The 19,342-nt window shown below is 45.1% G+C and overlaps 1 protein-coding gene across 2 annotated transcripts; it reads right to left on the minus strand.

Annotated features, from left to right (window-relative positions):
* Positions 1-9,521: 9,521 nt before the first annotated feature.
* Positions 9,522-13,934, minus strand: LOC119303970. 2 transcript variants are annotated; one of them, XM_037581133.1, is made up of 7 exons: positions 13,141-13,934; positions 12,987-13,030; positions 12,269-12,310; positions 12,008-12,089; positions 11,019-11,133; positions 10,790-10,923; positions 9,522-10,715 (listed from the first exon to the last, which is right to left on the minus strand). In XM_037581133.1, the coding sequence occupies exons 1-6, from the start codon at positions 13,207-13,209 to the stop codon at positions 10,844-10,846; spliced, it is 432 nt and encodes a 143-aa protein (XP_037437030.1). In that variant the 5' UTR covers positions 13,210-13,934; the 3' UTR covers positions 9,522-10,715; positions 10,790-10,843. The 2 variants fall into 2 exon arrangements, with proteins under 2 accessions (XP_037437030.1, XP_037437031.1); XM_037581134.1 differs by having other exon boundaries at positions 12,987-13,054; positions 13,141-13,929.
* Between the last annotated feature and the right edge of the window lie 5,408 nt (positions 13,935-19,342).

Below are 19,342 nucleotides of genomic sequence, written 5' to 3' on the forward strand. Positions count from 1 at the left end.
ATGCATGCACGTACTCCCTCCCGTTCGGAATTATTTGTCGCAGAAATGGATGTATTTAGACATATTTTAGTTCTAGATACATTCATATCCGAGACAACTAATTTTGAACGGAGGGAGTATAATTTAAGGAGCGAGCTAGCGTGTGTACTTGGAGTACGGGCAGTTGCCGGACTGCTCGAGGAAGTTGCCGACGCGGGAGGCGGGGACGATGGCCTTGCCGCGGTAGTCGCCGGAGCAGGTTGTCATCGATGCCCGCCCGGCCGAGAGTACTGATTGATCACTTGCTGCTGGCTGCTTGGCCTTCTGGTAGGTTCCAAGAGGTATACAAACGATCTTTTGTACTGTCCATATATATAGGAGCACCTACCATCTGCCCGGAACGTAACCCATCTGTGCCATTTTGCCTCAAAAGAAAGAAAAGCACATGCAACTATCCTACTAGCTTGTACGAGTAGCTCCATTTTTAATAAAAAAAAGGAAAAGTGTTCCTTCTCCGATTCCTATTGATAGAAAACAAGGTACTCCCAATAGTTGGAGTATAGGGGGTATATCACTTGGCTAGACTCTCTCGGGCTAGAGCGTACAGATGCATGCATCCATGGGTAGGTTCCAGACGTTTCCATCATTCCTTGCCGACTTGCGCGTCTGCTCCATCGGTAGTGGTTTCCCATATGCGCATATCACGTGAAACCACTCGTTCGGACGATAAGCATGCATGGAACTGCGCGCTCTCACTGTGTATGCTCTGCATGGTACTTACGTGCGCCGCCGGTCTATGCATTCTTTGCATGCCAGCGTTGCATACTAGCTACCTTTTTGACTAAAGTACGTACCTAGTGCCCAGCCATGTCATCTACTTCTGAGATGGCAAAAATGTCCCACCTCCAAAAGTTTTCCAGTCTAGCTCTAACTTTGATTCAAAGATTTTTATAGGAATTTCATAGGATTGGAATCCTAGGAGTTTTTTCTATGTTGTTTGTTTGATTAAGGTTGTTAGAATCACGATTCCGTTATACGATTCTACGACTAAACGATCCAAACAGGCCCCTCCGATTCTACAATTTTGGTTCATAGAATCTACATTTCTACGATCCTGATAGTGAAGATTCTATTATTTGCGATCCTACCATCCGAGGTCCAATCCGGTTCAAAATCGTGATTCTGACAACAAATGATTATTCATAGAATTTAATCCTATAGAAAGTTTCCTAAGGATATTTTCTACTACCTTCCATAAGCTTTCTAGCATCCACTAAAACTTATTTGAAATAATCATTTGGGTTTTTTATGATGTAACCAAACAACCAAAATCATGTAGGGTTGAAATGAAAATAACATTTAAATCCTATGTTTTTTCTATCCCTGTGTTTTTAGAATTTCGAGGTTTGGAAAGACCCCTATTTGGGCAACACTACCTTTCTAAGTTCACTGGTGCAGGGAAGCCTATGAGTGGCGTGTCGTCCACGCGTCACTAACAAGAAAAAACATGCAGTTAGTATCATTCATGTGGTAGGCGGCGTGCCCTCTGTACGCCACTAGTAACGCACATACTAAGGGTTTCCTATTGGGTTTCGGCTTTCCGTGTTTTTTCTTTCGTTTTTTCCTTTTTTTCTATTTATCCTTTCTCTTTTTCTCAACATACAACTACATTTTTAATACACATTGTATATTTTTCATATACATGTTGAACATTTTTTAAATACATTTTTTGAACTCTTTTCAGATACATGTTGAACATATTTTAGTGGCATAAACATTTTTGTATAACTACATAAACATTAAAAAATTTGTGTGTACATATTTTTGGAATGCATGAATATTTTTAAATGTTACATACATTTCTTTCAAATGGTACGAAATATATTTTTTGAAGTATGGAAATATTTCCTTAATATTGCAATAACATTTTCTAGAAATGACACAAACATATTTTTAAAATGCGTGTGTCGGGGGTTGGGTGCGACATATGCCAAAGGATGGCTTATCATGGTGGGGGCGAGTAGAACATCGCCGGTGCCTGAAAACGGGATAAGGCGAAGGCATGCACGCCGGCGAATCTTACCCAGCTTCGGGGCTCTCCGGGGAGATAATACCCCTACTGCTGCTCTGCGGGGTCTCCGCATGATCACTGTGGCAAAGCGTTTACACGGTTGCTCCTCGAGCTGTTTCCTGGAGGTAGGAGAAGGCAAGGCTAGCTCTCTCCTTCCTATATGATTTGGTCTAGTGCTAATGGATTCCAACCCTTTGCATGGATGCCCTGGGGGTTTATATAGGCCTACCCCCCCAGGGGTACAATGGTAATCCGGCTGGGTGCGGGCCCAGCCATCAGTCTCTCTGGCCGCCGTCTTATCCGCCGACTCCTGGGGCCCGCCGACTGGTGGGCCCTGCCGACTGGCTCGGTACGGAGCCGATAGGCCGCGTCCGCCGTGGGCGGGTCTTGCCAGTTGCAGATTACTGTAGCCATGTCTCTAATGATGCAGGATCGGTCATGAGGTCGTGGCGACAGCTTCGCTGTCTGGCGGGCGATTACTGTGGCCACTACCTGTCGTGTCTGATTAATGGTGCGTGGGGCCCGTGGGAGGGGCCGACCGACTCCTGGTGGCCGACTCCCATCCGGGCCGACTGGTGGCGCTCTCGCCGTCTTTCGTACGCCCACCGACTGGTGGGACCCATCATCCCTGGGTCGTACCGGCAGGCCATCGTGGGCACAGGACTCCACCCTCTGGGGCTGACGTCAGGGCCGGCATGGCAATAGTGTCGCGCCGCGCGGAGATCTCTGCGGGTACGGCGTACTGTAGCCACGCCTGCCCTTGGAAAAGGGGTGGGAGTGGACCTTACTATGGCCACTCCCCGTCCCGTCCCTCTTTATGAGGGCATGGGGGTTGTTGGCGTCGCGGGCCGACTCCCCAAGGTCGGCTTCTCTGGAAGTCGCCAGTCAGGAGTCGGCTTATCCTGAAGTCGTCCCTGCCACTCGGCCGCGAGTGGGCAGTCGGCCGCCTCGCTGCCGACTCTCAGAAGGCGGCTCTTCGTCCTGGGGTCTCGAGGGGCGCAGTCTGCCTCAATGTCTTGAAATGTTCTGGGCCTGGGTTAGCCTACCCGTGGCCCATTACTCCGATAGTAGTCCCCGAAGCTGGTGAGGCTCCGAGGGCGACATGTCAAGGAGCCTCAACAGTTTCTTCTCTCCGGTGGTTGGATCTGGGCCTCTCTAGCCGTCCTCTATCAAGCCGACTAGTTGGAGTCGGACTTGCTCAAGGCCGACTTGCCCCTAGAAAAGTTTGAACGTCGCGGCGAAGTTCAGGCGGTGTGCCTGCTAAGCTTCCGGGTCGCCTCCCATGGTGGACCCGTCGCGAGGCGCCACGTGGCTGAGCTAGTCTGCTCACCCACGCGCGCGACGGGACAGGCCTATAGGCGGGGCCCGCCACTACCGCGCCTCGGCATGCGAACGGATCCGTTGTGGCCGCGCGGGCGGTTGGGGTTCCCGCGCGGTTATTGCACGTGGTAACTTCGTGTGGTAAATCGTGGGGGTTGTGGGGTCCCGGGCGCAGTTAATCCCATGACCGCCCCCTCGGCTTCTCAGCCCACGAGCCTACAAGTAGGCGGGGGGAGGGGGCGGCAAAGCACGCGCGCCCATTCTCCCCACTCCCTTTCGCTCCTTCTTGCTTCTTCTTCCTCTTGTCGTTGCTGCTCCGAATCACGCCGAGCCCGCAGCGATGAGCTCTTCCTCCGCCGCCGCGCCTCCTGCTGTACGCTCCAGAGTGTGGGATGGCTCCGAGGTTTACGACGACGACATCGAGATCTTCCGCCAGACATGGCGGCTGCCCGGCAGGGTGCGGGTCCGCCTCGCGCCGGAGGGAGAAATATCGCCGGCGTCGGAGGAGGGCGAGCGGGTCATATTCCGCTCGCACCTTATGTGCGGCCTGGGGCTGCCGGCGAGTGGCTTTTTCCGCTCCTTCTTGGAGTTCCACGGGCTCCAGCCGCACCACCTTACTCCGAACACGGTGGTGCTGCTGGCTGCCTTCGCCGCCCTGTGCGAAGGCTTCCTCGGTGTTTTCCCCACCATCGAGCTCTGGGGTGAGTTCTTCCAGTCCAAGCTCGGCACACACGTCGCTGGCGTGCCGACCCAGTGCGGTGCATTCATCGCGATGCGGAGTTCAGTGGCCGACAATCCGTTTCCCACCATCGCACTGATTAAGCATGCATGAAACTACGCGCTCTCACTGTGTATGCTCTGCATGGTACTTATGTGCGCCGCCGTTCTATGCATTCTTTGCATGCCAGCGTTGCATACTAGCTACCTTTTTGACTAAAGAACGTACCTAGTGCCCAGCCATGTCATCTACTTCTGAGATGGCAAAAATGTCCCACCTCCAAAAGTTTTCTAGCCTAGCTCTAACTTTGATTCAAAGATTTTTATAGGAATTTCATAGGATTGGAATCCCAGGAGTTTTTTCTATGTTGTTTGTTTGATCAAGGTTGTTAGAATCACGATTCCGTTATACGATTCTACAACTTTACGATCCAACTGGCCCCTCTGATTCTACAATTTTGGTTCATAGAATCTACATTTCTACGATCTTGATAGTGAAGATTCTATTATTTGCGATCCTATCATCGGAGCTCCGATCCAATTCAAAATCGCGATTCTGACAACAAATGATTATTCATAGAATTTGATCCTATAGAAAGTTTCCTAAGGATATTTTTTACTACCTCCCATAGGCTTTCTAGCATCCACTAAAACTTATTTTAAATAATCATTTGCATTTTTTATGATGTAACCAAACAACCAAAATCCTGTAGGGTTGAAATGAAAATGACATTTAAATCCTATGGTTTTTCTATCCCTGTGTTTTTAGAATTTCGAGGTTCAAAAAGACCCCTACTTGGGCAACACTACCTTTCTAAGTTCACCGGTGCAGGGAAGCCAATGAGTGGCATGTCGTCCACGCGTCACTAACAAGAAAAAAAATACAGTTAGTATCATTCATGTGGTAGGCGGCGTGCCCTCTGTACGCCACTAGTAATGCACATACTAAGGGTTTCCTATTGGGTTTCGGCTTTCTGTGTTTCTTCTTTCGTTTTTTTCCTTTTTTTCTCTCTTTATCCTTTCTCTTTTTTGCAACATACATCTACTTTTTTCAATACACATTGTGTCGTGGAATTATCACGGCAGATGTCCTAGCAGAAGGACTTAGCCGTAGGGCCATCGCAACTAGGAAGCTTAAAGGGGTTAATCGGGACAAGGGACACGAGAGGTTTATACTAGTTCGGCCCCTTACGATGAAGGTAAAAGCCTACATCTAGTTGTGTTGGCATTGCTGGGGTTTTGATCACCAAGAGGCTAATCCGCCGGCTTGGTTATCGATCTCTTGTTTTCTTGCCCTAAGCCGCCTCCGGATCGTCCCCTTATATACACGGGTTGACGCCTGGCGGCCTACGGAGTCCCGACCGGCTCATAAAGCATGTCCGGCTTGGTGACTTCTTTTATATGCCTTTCTTTACAAGTTTTTCCTTACATACGGCGGTTTACAATATTGGGCCTTAAGCCGCCTCTGGGCTTAGGCCTTCTATAAGCCTTAATAAACTATCGTCTTGAATGTTTACTGGGCTTCCTTTGTGACCCGCCATTGGGGCTGACCCGGCCCCTCCTGAGCGGGTCATACCTGATAGCTATATCCCCAACATTAGGCCCCAGGTTGACTTTGAACTTTGTTCTTTGTCAATCTTCAATACTTAGACAAAATCCATCTTCCTTTCTTCGCAGAAATTTTTTGTAACCCGCCATGACGTCATTTCTTGAAAACACGAAAAACTATTATGACGTCATCTCTCAACGGATCTTTATTCTTTAATGAATTTCGAGTATCGAGGCGTCCGTTTAGTTGGATAATCATTATTCGGGTCTTCCTCGATTTTCGCGCCCGCCTGTTCGCTTATCCCCTTATAAATAGGCACGCCCGGTCTTTCTCATTCTTCTCTCTTCTTCGTCTTCTTCCTCACGCAACCCCCGCTGCTGCTCGAGCTCCGCCGCCGTCAGAGAGCACCTCTCCTCCGTCGACTTTGGCCCCTGCATCGACCCGAATCAGTCCAGAGAACGGCGGTGACTCTCCGTGGAAGATCTGTGGCTGTAAGCGTTTCCCTTCTTGCTCCTTAGATCTGCATTAGGGCTTTCTAGGTTTTTGCATGTTCTTCGTAGTTCATCGCAGTTTCTTCATAGTTCTTCCACTGCAGCCTCTTCTTGATCTAGAAAGAGATATATGTTTGTGCGGTAGTTGTTTTGTGCCTACTCTTGATACTACTAGATCCCTTTTCCCAGTATAAAGGCCTCATTAGGACTCACAAACTCATCTGCGCTGAACTTTTAGGTCTAGAATTTTTTTTCCATTTTGAATAGCCATTTGATCTGGAATAATATCAAGCAATTAGGAAACTTGTTTGTCTCAACACTTTGCCGAATCTGCTTTCTCAAATATCTGTAGTCATGGCGGCTTGTTGCGCCAACTTACTTTTCCTTATATGACATTAGCCCTTACTTAAGCCGCCATTACTCCCCTGTACCATCATCACTTAATTTCACCATTATCATTGAATTGAACCGGCATGTTGCTTTATTTTTAGTTCGTCTTTTGAACATCATGCCGTCCAAAGCACCGACTGTCTGCAACTGGGTTCCCTCAACAGTGACTGAGGATAATTTGAAGGACTTCTTCTCCATAGGATTTTTGCCAGGGAAGAATGTTATGTCTTACCGTGCACCTCACCCGGACGAGGAATGGCCCAATCCAAAAGATGCTGAAGTCATTATCTTTTCTCACCACATGAACCGTGGCTTTTCACCGCCCGGCTCAAAGTTCTTCAGAGATGTCCTCCATTTTTTCAAACTCCACCCTCAAGATCTCGGGCCCAACTCCATATCCAATATCTACAATTTCCAAGTTCTCTGTGAGGTGTACCTTCAAGAAGAACCGACTGTGGAACTCTTTAGAGAGTATTTTTATCTGAACCGCCAGAACGAGTGTACCAATGGCCCTAGCTTGGAACTTGGAGGCATCTCAATTCTGCGTCGACAGGGCGCCGTCTTCCCTCTAATAGTCTTGCCGAGTCATCCCAAAGACTGGAATCAGGCTTGGTTCTATTGTCAAGACACTTCACCAGCAAATGAGAAGCCACTGTCGGGTTATCGCGCAGAGCGACTTGACTCCAAGTTTGCGCTCCCTGACAAACTCACTGCCGCCGAACGCAAGAAGCTTATGCCATCAATCAAAAGGATTAACGCCTTATTGGGGAACGGCTTAACTGGAGTTGACTTGACCCATTGATAGGTCTCATGGCGGGTCATCCCTCTAAGCCGTCGATCCAAATTGATGTATGAATATGGTGGTGGCCCAAATGACTCTCTTCATCATAGCTCCGTTCAACTTACTGAAGAAGATATTGTTTCAATGTCAACTCTTCTAGTGAACGGCAAGTATGAAGACTGCAGTAAAGTCGGGTTAAACCCGTTCTGCAAACTTAACCCGGCGCCAGAGGTAAAGGACCTCTGACCTCTTTCTCTTTGTATTTTTCTCAGCCGTTTTAAATACCTGCATGACCTTTCATCTTGTTTATTTGTTTACATGCCAAATCTGATTTCTGGAAAGCCAAGTATGACCACAAAGCCGCCAATAAGGCTAGAGCCGCCGCCATGACCGCCAAGAAGACGACCCAGAGGTCTAAGAAGAATAAGAAGGCCACCGTTGAGGACCTCTTAAAGCTTGACGACGATACTTCTGAGTCGGAGGTAGCCCTTGACTCCCTTGGCCAGTTTTTTAATAACCTTATTGACACTGATTATTGCCAGGACGACACAGGGGCCAGTCAGGCCGGAGAAGAAGAGGTAATTACTTCCTCCGACTCAGACCATTTGCCGAGACAGAAACTTCGACTGGTAACCTGGAAAGTAAGGTTTTCGCACCCTTTGGCTTATTTGGACCCTCATTTTCTTTTGAAAAAGCAGCAACACGAGAGCCGTCGTCAAGCCCAGAACGATGATGAGCCGCCTCCTGTTGTACAACAAACTCCTAAAAACGCCAAAATGAGGTCTCTTTTATATTCCTCTTCGGCTTTCATTAATGAATATATTCTCTTGTGCTACTGACGTTATTTGCCCTTTGAAGGAGGTTTCTCGCTCTTCTGGCGACTCCTCTCAGACACAATTTCCGGCCTTCAAAACTGCCCATGGGTAAGGAAACAATCATCTTTCCTCCGTGTTTCTCAAACTGCAACTTTATATTGACAGTCTCATAACATCTTTCTTAGTGGCCAAGCTAAGTCCAAGAAGGCCAAGGTGACTAAGCCGGCGGAAGACTCGTCAGTCCTTGCGCCTGAACCGGCCATGCCACCTTCTCCCCCTCAAACTGAAGCACCAGAAGACCCGGCTGCCAATGCTCAATTAGATCGTCCTGAGCCGTCAGCTGACGATACCATCGTTAACCCCTCTACTACCGGACCGTCCAGCTCGGCCAACCCGCCATCATCGTCTTCCCATGACGTTCTGATTACTGGAAGCCGTTTTGTTGAGCCGGGGACTCCCACCGTGTTGGCTCGTCACACCGCTAAACAAGAGGCCTTGGAGAGACAAAAAGTGCGTTTTGATGTTTCTCACTACAACCATCTGAACGCCAATGACATATTGTCTGGCTATCTCAGCCATGTGCACTCCAGCCGTGACTCGAAAGTCGAGATGGTGAAGCAATTGCAGCTGAAGTATGAGGTATGCTCTTCCGGCTTACTTATATTCTGCCAGCCCCCAAGTCTTTAGATTATGATAAAACCTGAATGATCTGTAGACTTATGATATAGGCTAAAGCTTTACCCTTAGATTTTTCTAAAGTCCAACAGAATAGTATAAACTTCACTTATAGTCCCCAAGGGCCGGCTCGATGGATCAAAATGAACCGGTACTTAACTTCAGAATTGTCACTACAAGAAATATGTCAACTTGTGACCACCACTATTGGTCACTGAAAGGTCATTGTTTTTCATTTGTGACCTTTTTTTGACCAAAAACAGAAGGTCAAAAGCTGGCGATCGTAAACTGAAATTAACGACCTTCTCTGTGATATGTAAAAGGTCGTTGGTTCTTTGACCAAAATTTTGGTCACTAGCAACCTCCCCAGGCCACGTAGGAATCCAGCGTGGCAAGCTGACATGGATAAGAATCAGTCCAGTCCAATTCGGTGTTTTACATGGGCCGAGCCCATTAATTCAGCATTTTTAATATTTATTTTTCCTGTTAATTTTCGCTAGCTATATGGGCTTGGGCCATTGATTCGGCCTTTTTTTCTAAGATGCAGCCTAGACCAACAATTCAGCCTTTTTAGTTTTGGGTTGCGGCCTTTTTCCTTTTTTGCAAATGGGTCCCAATTGTCAGGTTCTAAATGGGCCCCAAATGTTTGATTCTAGTTTGTGGGTCCTTGTTGTCATGGTCATGTTCCTCAGATTTCAATATGCCAGTAATTAAACCAGTATTTAAATCAAAATAGACAGAAAACAGATGTAATACTTCAAATAACAAGAAGCAATATGTTACATCATCTAACACACATACAAATGTGATCACACATACAAATGCGATCACAGTATAATAAGCTCTACAAGTGGATCACATGAGCCAAGTTCGTGCTTCAGTTTGTTCCAACAGATCAGCATCAAGGGCTTCATTACTCCTTGAACTAGCTCCAATGAGCTAGAACTATGCTTCTTCCGACTTCTTCGTCTTGTTGCTCGCGACAAAACATGAAAGGCCAGCATGTGCATGTTATAGAACAAAATGGTTAGAAACAAAATAAAAGCAAATCTAACAGCAGATACAAAAATAATGAAGGCCATTCTGTGTGCATATATACCAGCAGAACACATAAACCCATCCATAAAAATCTTGTTTTTGAACATTGGCATCAAATCAACACAAACACTGAATTAACATGCACGAAAGGAAAGAGCTAATACAAGGCAGGTATATGGGTATCAAAACTAACAAGAAAGGAACAACAATCTATTTTAAGTATTTCAGGTTTGAGGCATTTTTGATACTACAATCAATATATAACAGCCAACATTTCAATCCATGGACACCACATGACAGAAAAGGTACTAAGGCACTTGCTACATAAAACCAAAGCAAGGTACATAGCACATGCATGCCAACAATAAATTGGTACCAAATCCAGAAATCATCGTCTGAAATGAAGTTAATGAGAAATTTTAGAATCAATTTAACAGTTGATAGTAATGTTTGCATTGGACACATCCAGAACTAAAATTATACATACACGCCGAAATTCCGATGGCCAATGCCTCAATATAGTAAACACTAAGCATGGGACATAGTAAAGATTTGACACAACCAGAACTGAAAGCATTCACTCCATCAAGCATATCTACAATGCAGCACACAAGAAAAGAGAGATATGCAACGGGGTAGCAATGACATACAGATAATCACTTAACAAGCAGCACGAACATGAATAAATCACATAACTAAGTACAACCAAGTATCCCAGCTGAGAGCAAACATGTATTCAACATTTCTGCCATTTCGATACATGCACGACAAAGAGTGGCGCTCATTTCTTACCACGGCAAAAGGAAGAGATGACCCCAGACAATGCCCTACTTCTCCAGGTCGCACTCAAGGCTCAACCAACTCCCCGGGGTACAACCAAGTATCCCAGCTGAGAGCAAACATGTATTCAACATTTCTGCCATTTTGATACATGCACGACAAAGAGTGGCGCTCATTTCTTACCACGGCAAAAGGAAGAGATGACCCCAGACAATGCCCTACTTCTCCAGGTCGCACTCAAGGCTCAACCAACTCCACGGTGTGGACGATGACCCCTCCTTGCTCCGTCCGGACGGCGGGGTGCAAACTCGGAAGCCCTGCACATTACAACTTGCATCAATGCAGCAGCCATACAAGGAACTGATATCAAGCAGAGCACAAATTGAGAGAAAGTTACTGTCCAGGAGCTGACCTTCCAATGGATAATCATGGTGCGTCGTGGTGCCTTCATCTGGAGTCACAAGTTGAGTTGTGGGTTGCTGCTTTGCTTCCCCATATAGCACACCAGGTTCTCCTAAGATAGCAAACTGAAAACACAAAACATGATTAGGGAGTTGGTACATAAGAAAAGGAATTCATGCACGAATGGCATGTACAACTAAAAAAATCAGGCATCACATATTATTAGAATTGCATATTAGATGGCTGCAAGGTAAGTGTTTCTTCATATAAAGTAATTAGAAATACGTAGCCCGTAACTGTGCTGTAAGGATGGTTCTTTACAAAAAAAGAATTTGTAAGGAGCTTGGCTGGAGCGGCCGATCTAATTGTTATGATTTGTTGCTTCTGAATCACCGCAACGCTCAAAAGGGAATCATAACAGTGGATGATAGTTCAACTTCTGGTTATGGTGTTTCTTGTCCATTTTGCTGACTTGTACAAATAAATTCGAACATGTTGCTGGATGGCTTGCAGCTTATAAAAAATGCACTTGAAGCAACAATTAAATCACCGTATATAATTGAAGGGCTTGCCATATACTTACTGCCTGGCTTCAAGCAACGAATCACTCAAAACATACGAGTACTTATTTAATATAAGGAAATAAGAATGCCAGGAATGATTGATGACATGCATCCGCCTGAAATATGGTTGTCTGGTATGGTGTTTCTAGGACAGATTCAGGGATTCTTGTACTAGGTAGTAGCTCATTGGTTTTTCAGGCAATCAAAAGATAGTAATACATCCACAGAAAACAGGGAAGGGCGCCCCAGCCAATAGCAAAGGGATTTGAGGTTTAGGTTCAGGAGCAAAGTCTAGCAATCTACTGTAAGTAGTACTAGTACTCTGTATGTAGTAACTGAGCAGAAAAGGACTAGTAGAAGGTGTTGACTTTACAGATCACATCTTGGGTGTCAATTCAAGCAATTGCTGTAGAGTGAAAGAATGACATGATGTTACGTGGGCATTGACTTCTGCAACCGTGCTAGAGTTGGATGTGTCATGGTTGGCCTTTTTGTTCCTCTCAATGGTGGCTTTCACACTGCAAGTAACCGTTCAATGTCTAATTAGTACACATATATCTACACTCTGAAGAAAATTATACTAGAAATTAAGCAAAAGTATAATCACATGTATGCAAGGCAACTATATTGCATCACATGTTTCCTTATATCAATACTGCCATACTAGTAGGTTATAGTGTAGTACTTATTGTCTTACCAGATCCGCCGGCCGGCAGCTTCTCCCACGCCCCATTCTGGACTGCAAAGAAACCAAGATAATTTCGTGTCACATTTGTCTGTACAGCACCAACACAAACTGATGTATGCACTACTGTACACGAGTGAAAAATACTGCTCTATAACACTGGATAACAACAGACAGCATCTGGCCAGTATCTAACCGAGATCCAGGCGGTTCTGAATCTAGCCAGTCTGTGTCTCTGCAAGATTGCTTTTTATGAGACACAGCTAGCTGCTAGTGCTTGATATAAACAACTGAATATGGCTAGGTGTTAACTGAAATATGGTGCGCTCTGAACCTAAGCTAACTCTGCCTCTTTGCGAACATGTGGACCTTCATCCAGAAAAGAAAATCCCCCTTTTATCTATTTCTGGGAACGGTTCCATCAGTTTATGAGTTTTTTGTCATTTTTTAGAGTGAGAGAGTCAGTTGATGAGTTAACTTAACAAACATCCACACAAATAAATCCAGATCCTATTACTAACGTTTCTATACTCAGTGAGACGTGATGCGTTGTTACCCCTAATTAATTAGCTCAAAATCTTACTCAACAAAAGAAAGATGTAGATTGTTAAGTAGGCAGATAATAATGTTTGCGACGGGGAGGCAGTCATGCAGGTAGATTTTCCCTCCACCTAAGGTTCAGCTAAGTGCAAGAAACATGAAGAGAGATCCATTTTCAGAGAATCATTACCGAGTCACAGTCACCACTGGCCCTTTCCACTCCATACTCCATGCCTACATACACCCCAGCAACAACACCTGTAGATTAGTCACACAAAAAAGCATCTGAATCTGTCAGCGAGAATTAGAAGAACAGATGAAAGAGTAGGGTGGGGGGTGCGTACGGCGCCGATCTTGAGGAAGCCGTCGACGGTGCGGTTGAGGAGCGGGTTCCCAAGGTCTATGGCCCCCATCTCCTAAGGCAACGCTGCTGGAGCAGAGGTGAACGAGGACAACCGCGATGGGGCGGCGCCATGGTCCCCTCCCGGTCCGACGTGGCCTAGCCTCAGATGATGGCCGCCCGCTCCATCCCCCTCCAGATCACGCAGGACAAGAGGGAGGAGGACGTCGACGGGGGACGCCGGCCAGCCCCTCCTGCGCCAACTCCGGGGACGCCGACCGCAACGAGTGCGTCTGTTAGGAACCGCAGGAGAGGGAGGGGAGGCGCGGAGTGTTGTGCGTGTACGTGGTCGCGGCGGGGCACGCCGCCATCCTGGCCGTGGACTGCCTGCCTGTGGTCGCCAGGCCGGCGAGACGAGGCGCCGCGCGGCAAAATCCCAAGGACAGGGTGGTTGGTTGGCTCGGAGCGGATAAGGCTGGGGGAGAACAGGAGGAGGGAGGAGCTCGATCTCGTCTATAGGGAGGGTCATCGATGGTGGACGACGGATCGAGATCTGAGGGAGGAAGAGGGTAACTTGGAGACGGGGATCTGGGATTGAGGGGCGCGGGAGAGGGTGGAGCAGCGGCGCTTGGCGGTGTGGGTCGAGCTCTGCCGGAGGGAGGTGTCCGACACGCGCAGGAATGGAGATGGAGGCCGGGGACGGGAGGGCGAGGGGTTCTGACTTGGATTGGATCTGGGAGGGAGAAGGGGGCAGCGGCGGCTGGAGTGGGAGTGGATCTGGGTTAGGGTTTGGGTGGTTGGGCTGCGGATGGGACGAGGAGTGAGAGCATGAGCGGGTGTGGGTCATTGGATCTGTGAATATCCGACGGTCTGTGATGCTTGATCCGCATGACATGTTCATGAACCAATCAGAAGGATGCATAGGCTTTGATGATGTTATGACCATGTAAATTGGTCTTAATCGATTAACAATAAGCAAAGAACTACGAGTCAGTCAGATAATTTTGTCTAGAAATCATCCGCCTAGCTAGCCGCCCGATCTGCGCATTGGCGGTTGTTCGATCACATCAATATGTCACGATAGCACCGAGCGTGAAAAAGCTTCAACGCAACACCGATGACATCCCCATGAAGCTCCATTACAGCTCTCAACGACGTGCTAAGAGCTCCAACCCAGCACCACGGTGCCCGATGAAGCTCCATTGCAGTGTCGGGGAGATCCAACGCAGCACCACAACGCCCGGCGGTAAGTTCCCTTCTCTTTTTATGACAATGTTTACGTACGATTCCCTCAAATAACTAGATGTACTTTCATACTAGGTGGGATTTTCGTCGATTCACTATGAAGCGGGGCAAATTTTAACTATAGCTGCCTCATAGTTTGTTCAAATGATTCCATATTTCGCACAAGTTTGCATCTTGGAATTACAAACAATATTGCCAAAGGGATTTTTTATTTTATTTTCACGAGAAATCAATTTTTCATTTTTTGAGTGTCCAAAATGAGTTATTTTGTGAAGGACCTACCATATATTTGTTACAAATTTAGACAAAATTAATTTTCTAAAATATTAGGACATATTTAATGCACAATTGACAAAATGGATGGGTGCCAAAAGATTCGATCCACATCTCCTGAAAAAGACAAATTTCCGTCGATTCAGCAGGAAGCGGGTCAAATTTGAACTGCAGCTGCCTCATAGTTTGCTCTTTATTTTTTCCAAAAATCATTTCTAGGTAAATAAGTATCTATTTAATCATAGAAGCACCCAAAAGATTCCAAGATTCAAGCAGTAGCTAGGAACGGTCATGCCCGTCGTTTTGACCGCATTTTGAAACGGGCATAAAAAATTCAAAAAAATTCAAAAAATTGGAAAACCTTTGCATTGTGTCATCATATGTGACCAAGTTACCAGGAAAAATAATAAACTTATAATACAACAATTCTTTAAAAAAGTGTTCTCAAAAACGAGCTATCATGTGTGAAGATTCATGGCTTTGAAGCCAAATGATCAATGTTATAGCCACATTCATGGCATAGTTTGTTAAAATGATCTCATATTCTGCACAAGGGTGCATCTTGGAATGGCAAACAATGTTGCCTAAGGAAGTTTTCATTTTCTTTGGACGAAAAATTCATTTTCCATTTTTTGAATGCCCAAAATGAGTTTTTTGTGAAGGACCTACCATATATTTGTTGTAAAATTGGACCAAATCAATTTTCTAAAATATTAGGTCATATTTAATTCACAATTGACAAAATTCTTGGGTGTTAAAAGTTTTGATCCACCTCTTGTGAAAAAGACAAATTTCCGCCGATTCAGTAGGAAGCGGGTCAAATTTGAACTGTAGCTGCCTCATAGTTTGCTCTTTATTTTTTCCAAAAATCATTTATAGGTACATAAGTATCTATTTAATCAGAGAAACATCAAAAGTTTTCCAAGATTCAACCACTAGCTAGGAACGGTCAAGCCAGCCGTTTTGACCGCATTTTGAAACGGGCATAAAAAATTCAAAAAAATCAAAAAATTGGGAACCCTTCGCATTGTGCCATTATATGTGGCCAAGTTCCTAGGAAAAATAACAAACTTGTAATACGACAATTATTTTAAAAAAATGTTCTCAGAAACGAGTTATCACGTGTGGAGATCAATGGCTTTCAAGTCAAATGATCAATCTTATGGCCACATTCATGGCATAGTTTGTTCAAATGATCTCATATTGTGCACAAGGGTGCATATTGGAATGGCAAACAATGTTGCCTAAGGAAGTTTTCATTTTCTTTGGACGAAAAAACCATTTTCCATTTTTCGAGTGCCCAAAAGGAGGTTTTTTTGTGAAGGACCTCCCAAATAATTGTTGTAAAATTGGATCAAATCAATTATATAAAATACTAGGACATATTTAATGCACAATTGACAAAATGGTTGGGTGTAAAAAGTTTTGATCCACCTCTCGTGAAAAAGACAAATTTCCGCCGATTCAGTTGGAAGCGGGTCAAATTTGAACTGCAGCTGCCTCATAGTTTGCTATTTATTTTTTCCAAAAATCATTTCTAGGTACATGAGTATCTATTTAATCAGAGAAACACCAAAAAAATTCCAAGATTCAACCACTAGCTAGGGACAGTCATTCCCGCCGTTTTGACCGCATTTTGAAACGGGCATAAAAAATTCAAAAAAAACAAAAAATTGGGAAACCTTCGCATCGTGTCATTATATGTGGCCAAGTTCCCAGGAAAAATAACAAACTTGTAATACGACAATTATTTTAAAAAAGTGTTCTCAGAAATGAGCTATCATCTTTGAAGGTTCATGGCTTTCAAGCCAAATAATCAATCTTATGGCCACATTCATGGCATAGTTTGTTCAAATGATCTCATATTGTGCACAAGGGTGCATATTGGAATGGCCAAAAAATTGCATAAGGGAGTTTTCATTTTTCTTTGGACAAAAAATCAATTTTCCATTTTTCGAGTGCCCAAAATGAGTTTTTTGTGAAGGACCTACCATATATTTGTTGCAGAATTGGACCAAATCAATTTTATTAAATACTAGGCCATGTTTAATGCACAATTGACAAAATGGTTGGGTGCCAAAAGTTTTTGTCCACCTCTGGTAAAAAAGACAAATTTCTGCTGATTTAGTAGGAAGCGGGACAAATTTGAACTGCAGCTGCCTCATAGTTTGCTCTTTATTTTTTCAAAAAATCATTTCTAGGTAGAAAAGTATCTATTTAATCAGAAATACATGGTTTGGTGGCGATACGTTGAGGTTTGGATGGTGGCCCAGGGCCCCAACTCCAAAGCGCGTAGACTTGCATGCCCACCGCATGGTCACCACGTGACCGTGGTGTTGCCACGCGTTTCGGGCGGCCTAGGCATGTCTAGTGGGTTGGGCACTCCCCTGATAGGTGTTAGGAAGAAGAAGGCAATATAAGAATCTCACGAGGAGACTGAACCGAGTTCAAACATGAATCAACACCCAAGTGTTTGATTAGTGGTACGGGAAATGCACATGGCCAATGGGCCTGAGTTTTGGCCGAGGATGATCATCTACTAAGGACACTATCTTGGAAAATTTGCAGCTCAAATGGAGGAGCCTAGGTGTCACTTGCTTTGCAACGTACCACACTGGACAAAAACATGAATGTTAAAGACACAGTCACATGTATTGTTAGATGGGGCTCAAAATTTGTGGAGAGCTATGATTTGGGAATATACAAGATGTGGCCAAAATTCAGCTCATTAGGATATGCCTAGCCAGTACTTCCTTCACAACAGTTCGAGCTGAACAAAAACTTTGGAAATTTGCCGAGGAAAATTTACCAGTCAAATGGAGTTGAATATTGTCATGAGGCAATGATTTGGATAGTAAAGAATGCCCAATTTTTTTGGAGAATTTTGGGAATGACAGAAATATAGGTTGCTTCACAACCTAGGGCAAAAATTGAAACATGGACATGACACATAGGCAAAACTGATGAGGTGGCGCCTTGTCATAGCAATAAGTACCAATGCATCCACGTTCACAACCTCATGACCATTTATATTGGTCGTAATCATGTAGAAATAAGGTCATTGGCGCCTCTTGTCTGCTTTGTGACCATTTGGTGTAAGCAATTTCAGTGTTTGAGCCCTTCCAAGCGAAATGGCCCTGAATTTACGACCAATTCAGCTGGGGTCACTAAGAGAAGGTCATAAGTTGACATATTTCTTGTAGTGTGTCCCAATAAGCATTGTAATCCGGCTTAATATTGAATAACTTTCTGAATATCATACATTAGCCCCCAAGTGCCAAGTGCTGTTACTTTGTAAGGCACTTGGGACTTGAAATATATAAGAGTCGTAAAAAATTGTTTTGGCAGACATTAGCCCCCAAGTGTCAAGTGGTCTTGCAGTGCATAGTACTTGAGACTTGAATCTTAAGTTTAAGCTTTGACACACCTATATACGTTTTGCAGAACGCCCTATCTGAATTGAGCTCTCAATTAACTAAAGCAAAGACCCGGCTGGCGGAACAAGAGACAGAGATCAAAACTGCTGACACTAAACTCCAACTGAGTCTTTCTGAGACAGAGAAATTGAAGACCAGTTTGACGGCCAAGAAGAAATCCTGGGTTGAAAAAAGACACTGCTAATCGAACGTGCTGAGAAAGCTGAATCAGCTCTTGAGGAGGTTACCATCGAGCTTACCGGTTTAAAGAGCCGGGTGTCTCAAATGGTCTCCACCATCTTTGGTAAGTTATCTGAGTTTAATCACTTATACCTTCTTTTTGACCTGGAATATGAACCGCCTGATGAGCCTCTGTATAAAAAAACTTCCCAGGTCCTCGAAGGAAAAATCGGAGCCAAGACAGCGTGATCAAGCTGAAGGTGGTTTATACATTAGTGGAGCAATTGTATACTGGTGCTCAACAAGCACTTGCCACCATGTCCCCTGCCAACCAAGGACCCAATCGGCTGAGCGACGTTTTGAAGAAATTATCAATCTTACCCGCCAGGTTCCAAGAGGTCAAACGATCCTGCGCTAGAGCCGGAGCCTTGACTGCTCTGAGCCATTCCAAGGCTTGGGTGCCAGATCTAGACCCGACGGACGTAGCCAGGGGGTACCCTACCGTGAAGGAAGACGGGTCTCTGTTTAAGCAGGATGACTTCATTGCTTGCGTGAGGGAAGTTCGACCTCAGGCTACTATTCTTGGAGATGAAACCAATATTGACAAATGTCAGCCGGGTTTTGATTTGGAGAATAAGAAGATGGCGACTCCCTCTTACAAGGTGACAGACCTTCTCCCGGCGGTTCGTCAACATACGTTTGCTCCAGAAGTTGATCTGGCTGGCCTGATTGATGAAGAATCAGAGTTCATTGCCGTGAACGGCTTTGACTGGTCCAATCCCAGCTTTCAATTAACAGAAGGAGGTGAACCGGCGAAGGAAGAGTGAGAACCATCTTTGTGGGCTCTTGAAAGCCTTGTAATATAATTAGCTTGAAACAACAACATAATTTGCCTATGCCATCGTGCATAAGATGCCGTTTGTGACTCTTTGCTTCCTGATATCAATATACGCGTCACATTCATGGTTATCTTTGTAATATTTCAGCTTTGTTCCTGTAGCAAAGGAAAAGCTTGCTTGGCGGTTTAGCACCGAACGGGTCAGAATACCCGGTACATGACCGATAGTTTTATCATAGTAGAAAAACAGAACT

This window comes from Triticum dicoccoides, chromosome 5A (assembly GCF_002162155.2).
Source record: "Triticum dicoccoides isolate Atlit2015 ecotype Zavitan chromosome 5A, WEW_v2.0, whole genome shotgun sequence".
Lineage (NCBI taxonomy): Eukaryota > Viridiplantae > Streptophyta > Magnoliopsida > Poales > Poaceae > Triticum > Triticum dicoccoides.

What these genes read in the sequence shown, in the direction of transcription:
- LOC119303970 (XM_037581133.1), bottom strand. Translation starts at nt 13,209, where the DNA reads ATGGGGGCCATAGACCTTGGGAACCCGCTCCTCAACCGCACCGTCGAC. An exon ending in CCAGTGGTGACTGTGACTCG is followed by an intron (nt 12,311 to 12,986) that starts GTAATGATTCTC and finishes GTTTCTTTGCAG; the next exon opens with TCCAGAATGGGGCGTGGGAG. An exon ending in CCATGATTATCCATTGGAAG is followed by an intron (nt 10,924 to 11,018) that starts GTCAGCTCCTGG and finishes TGTAATGTGCAG; the next exon opens with GGCTTCCGAGTTTGCACCCC.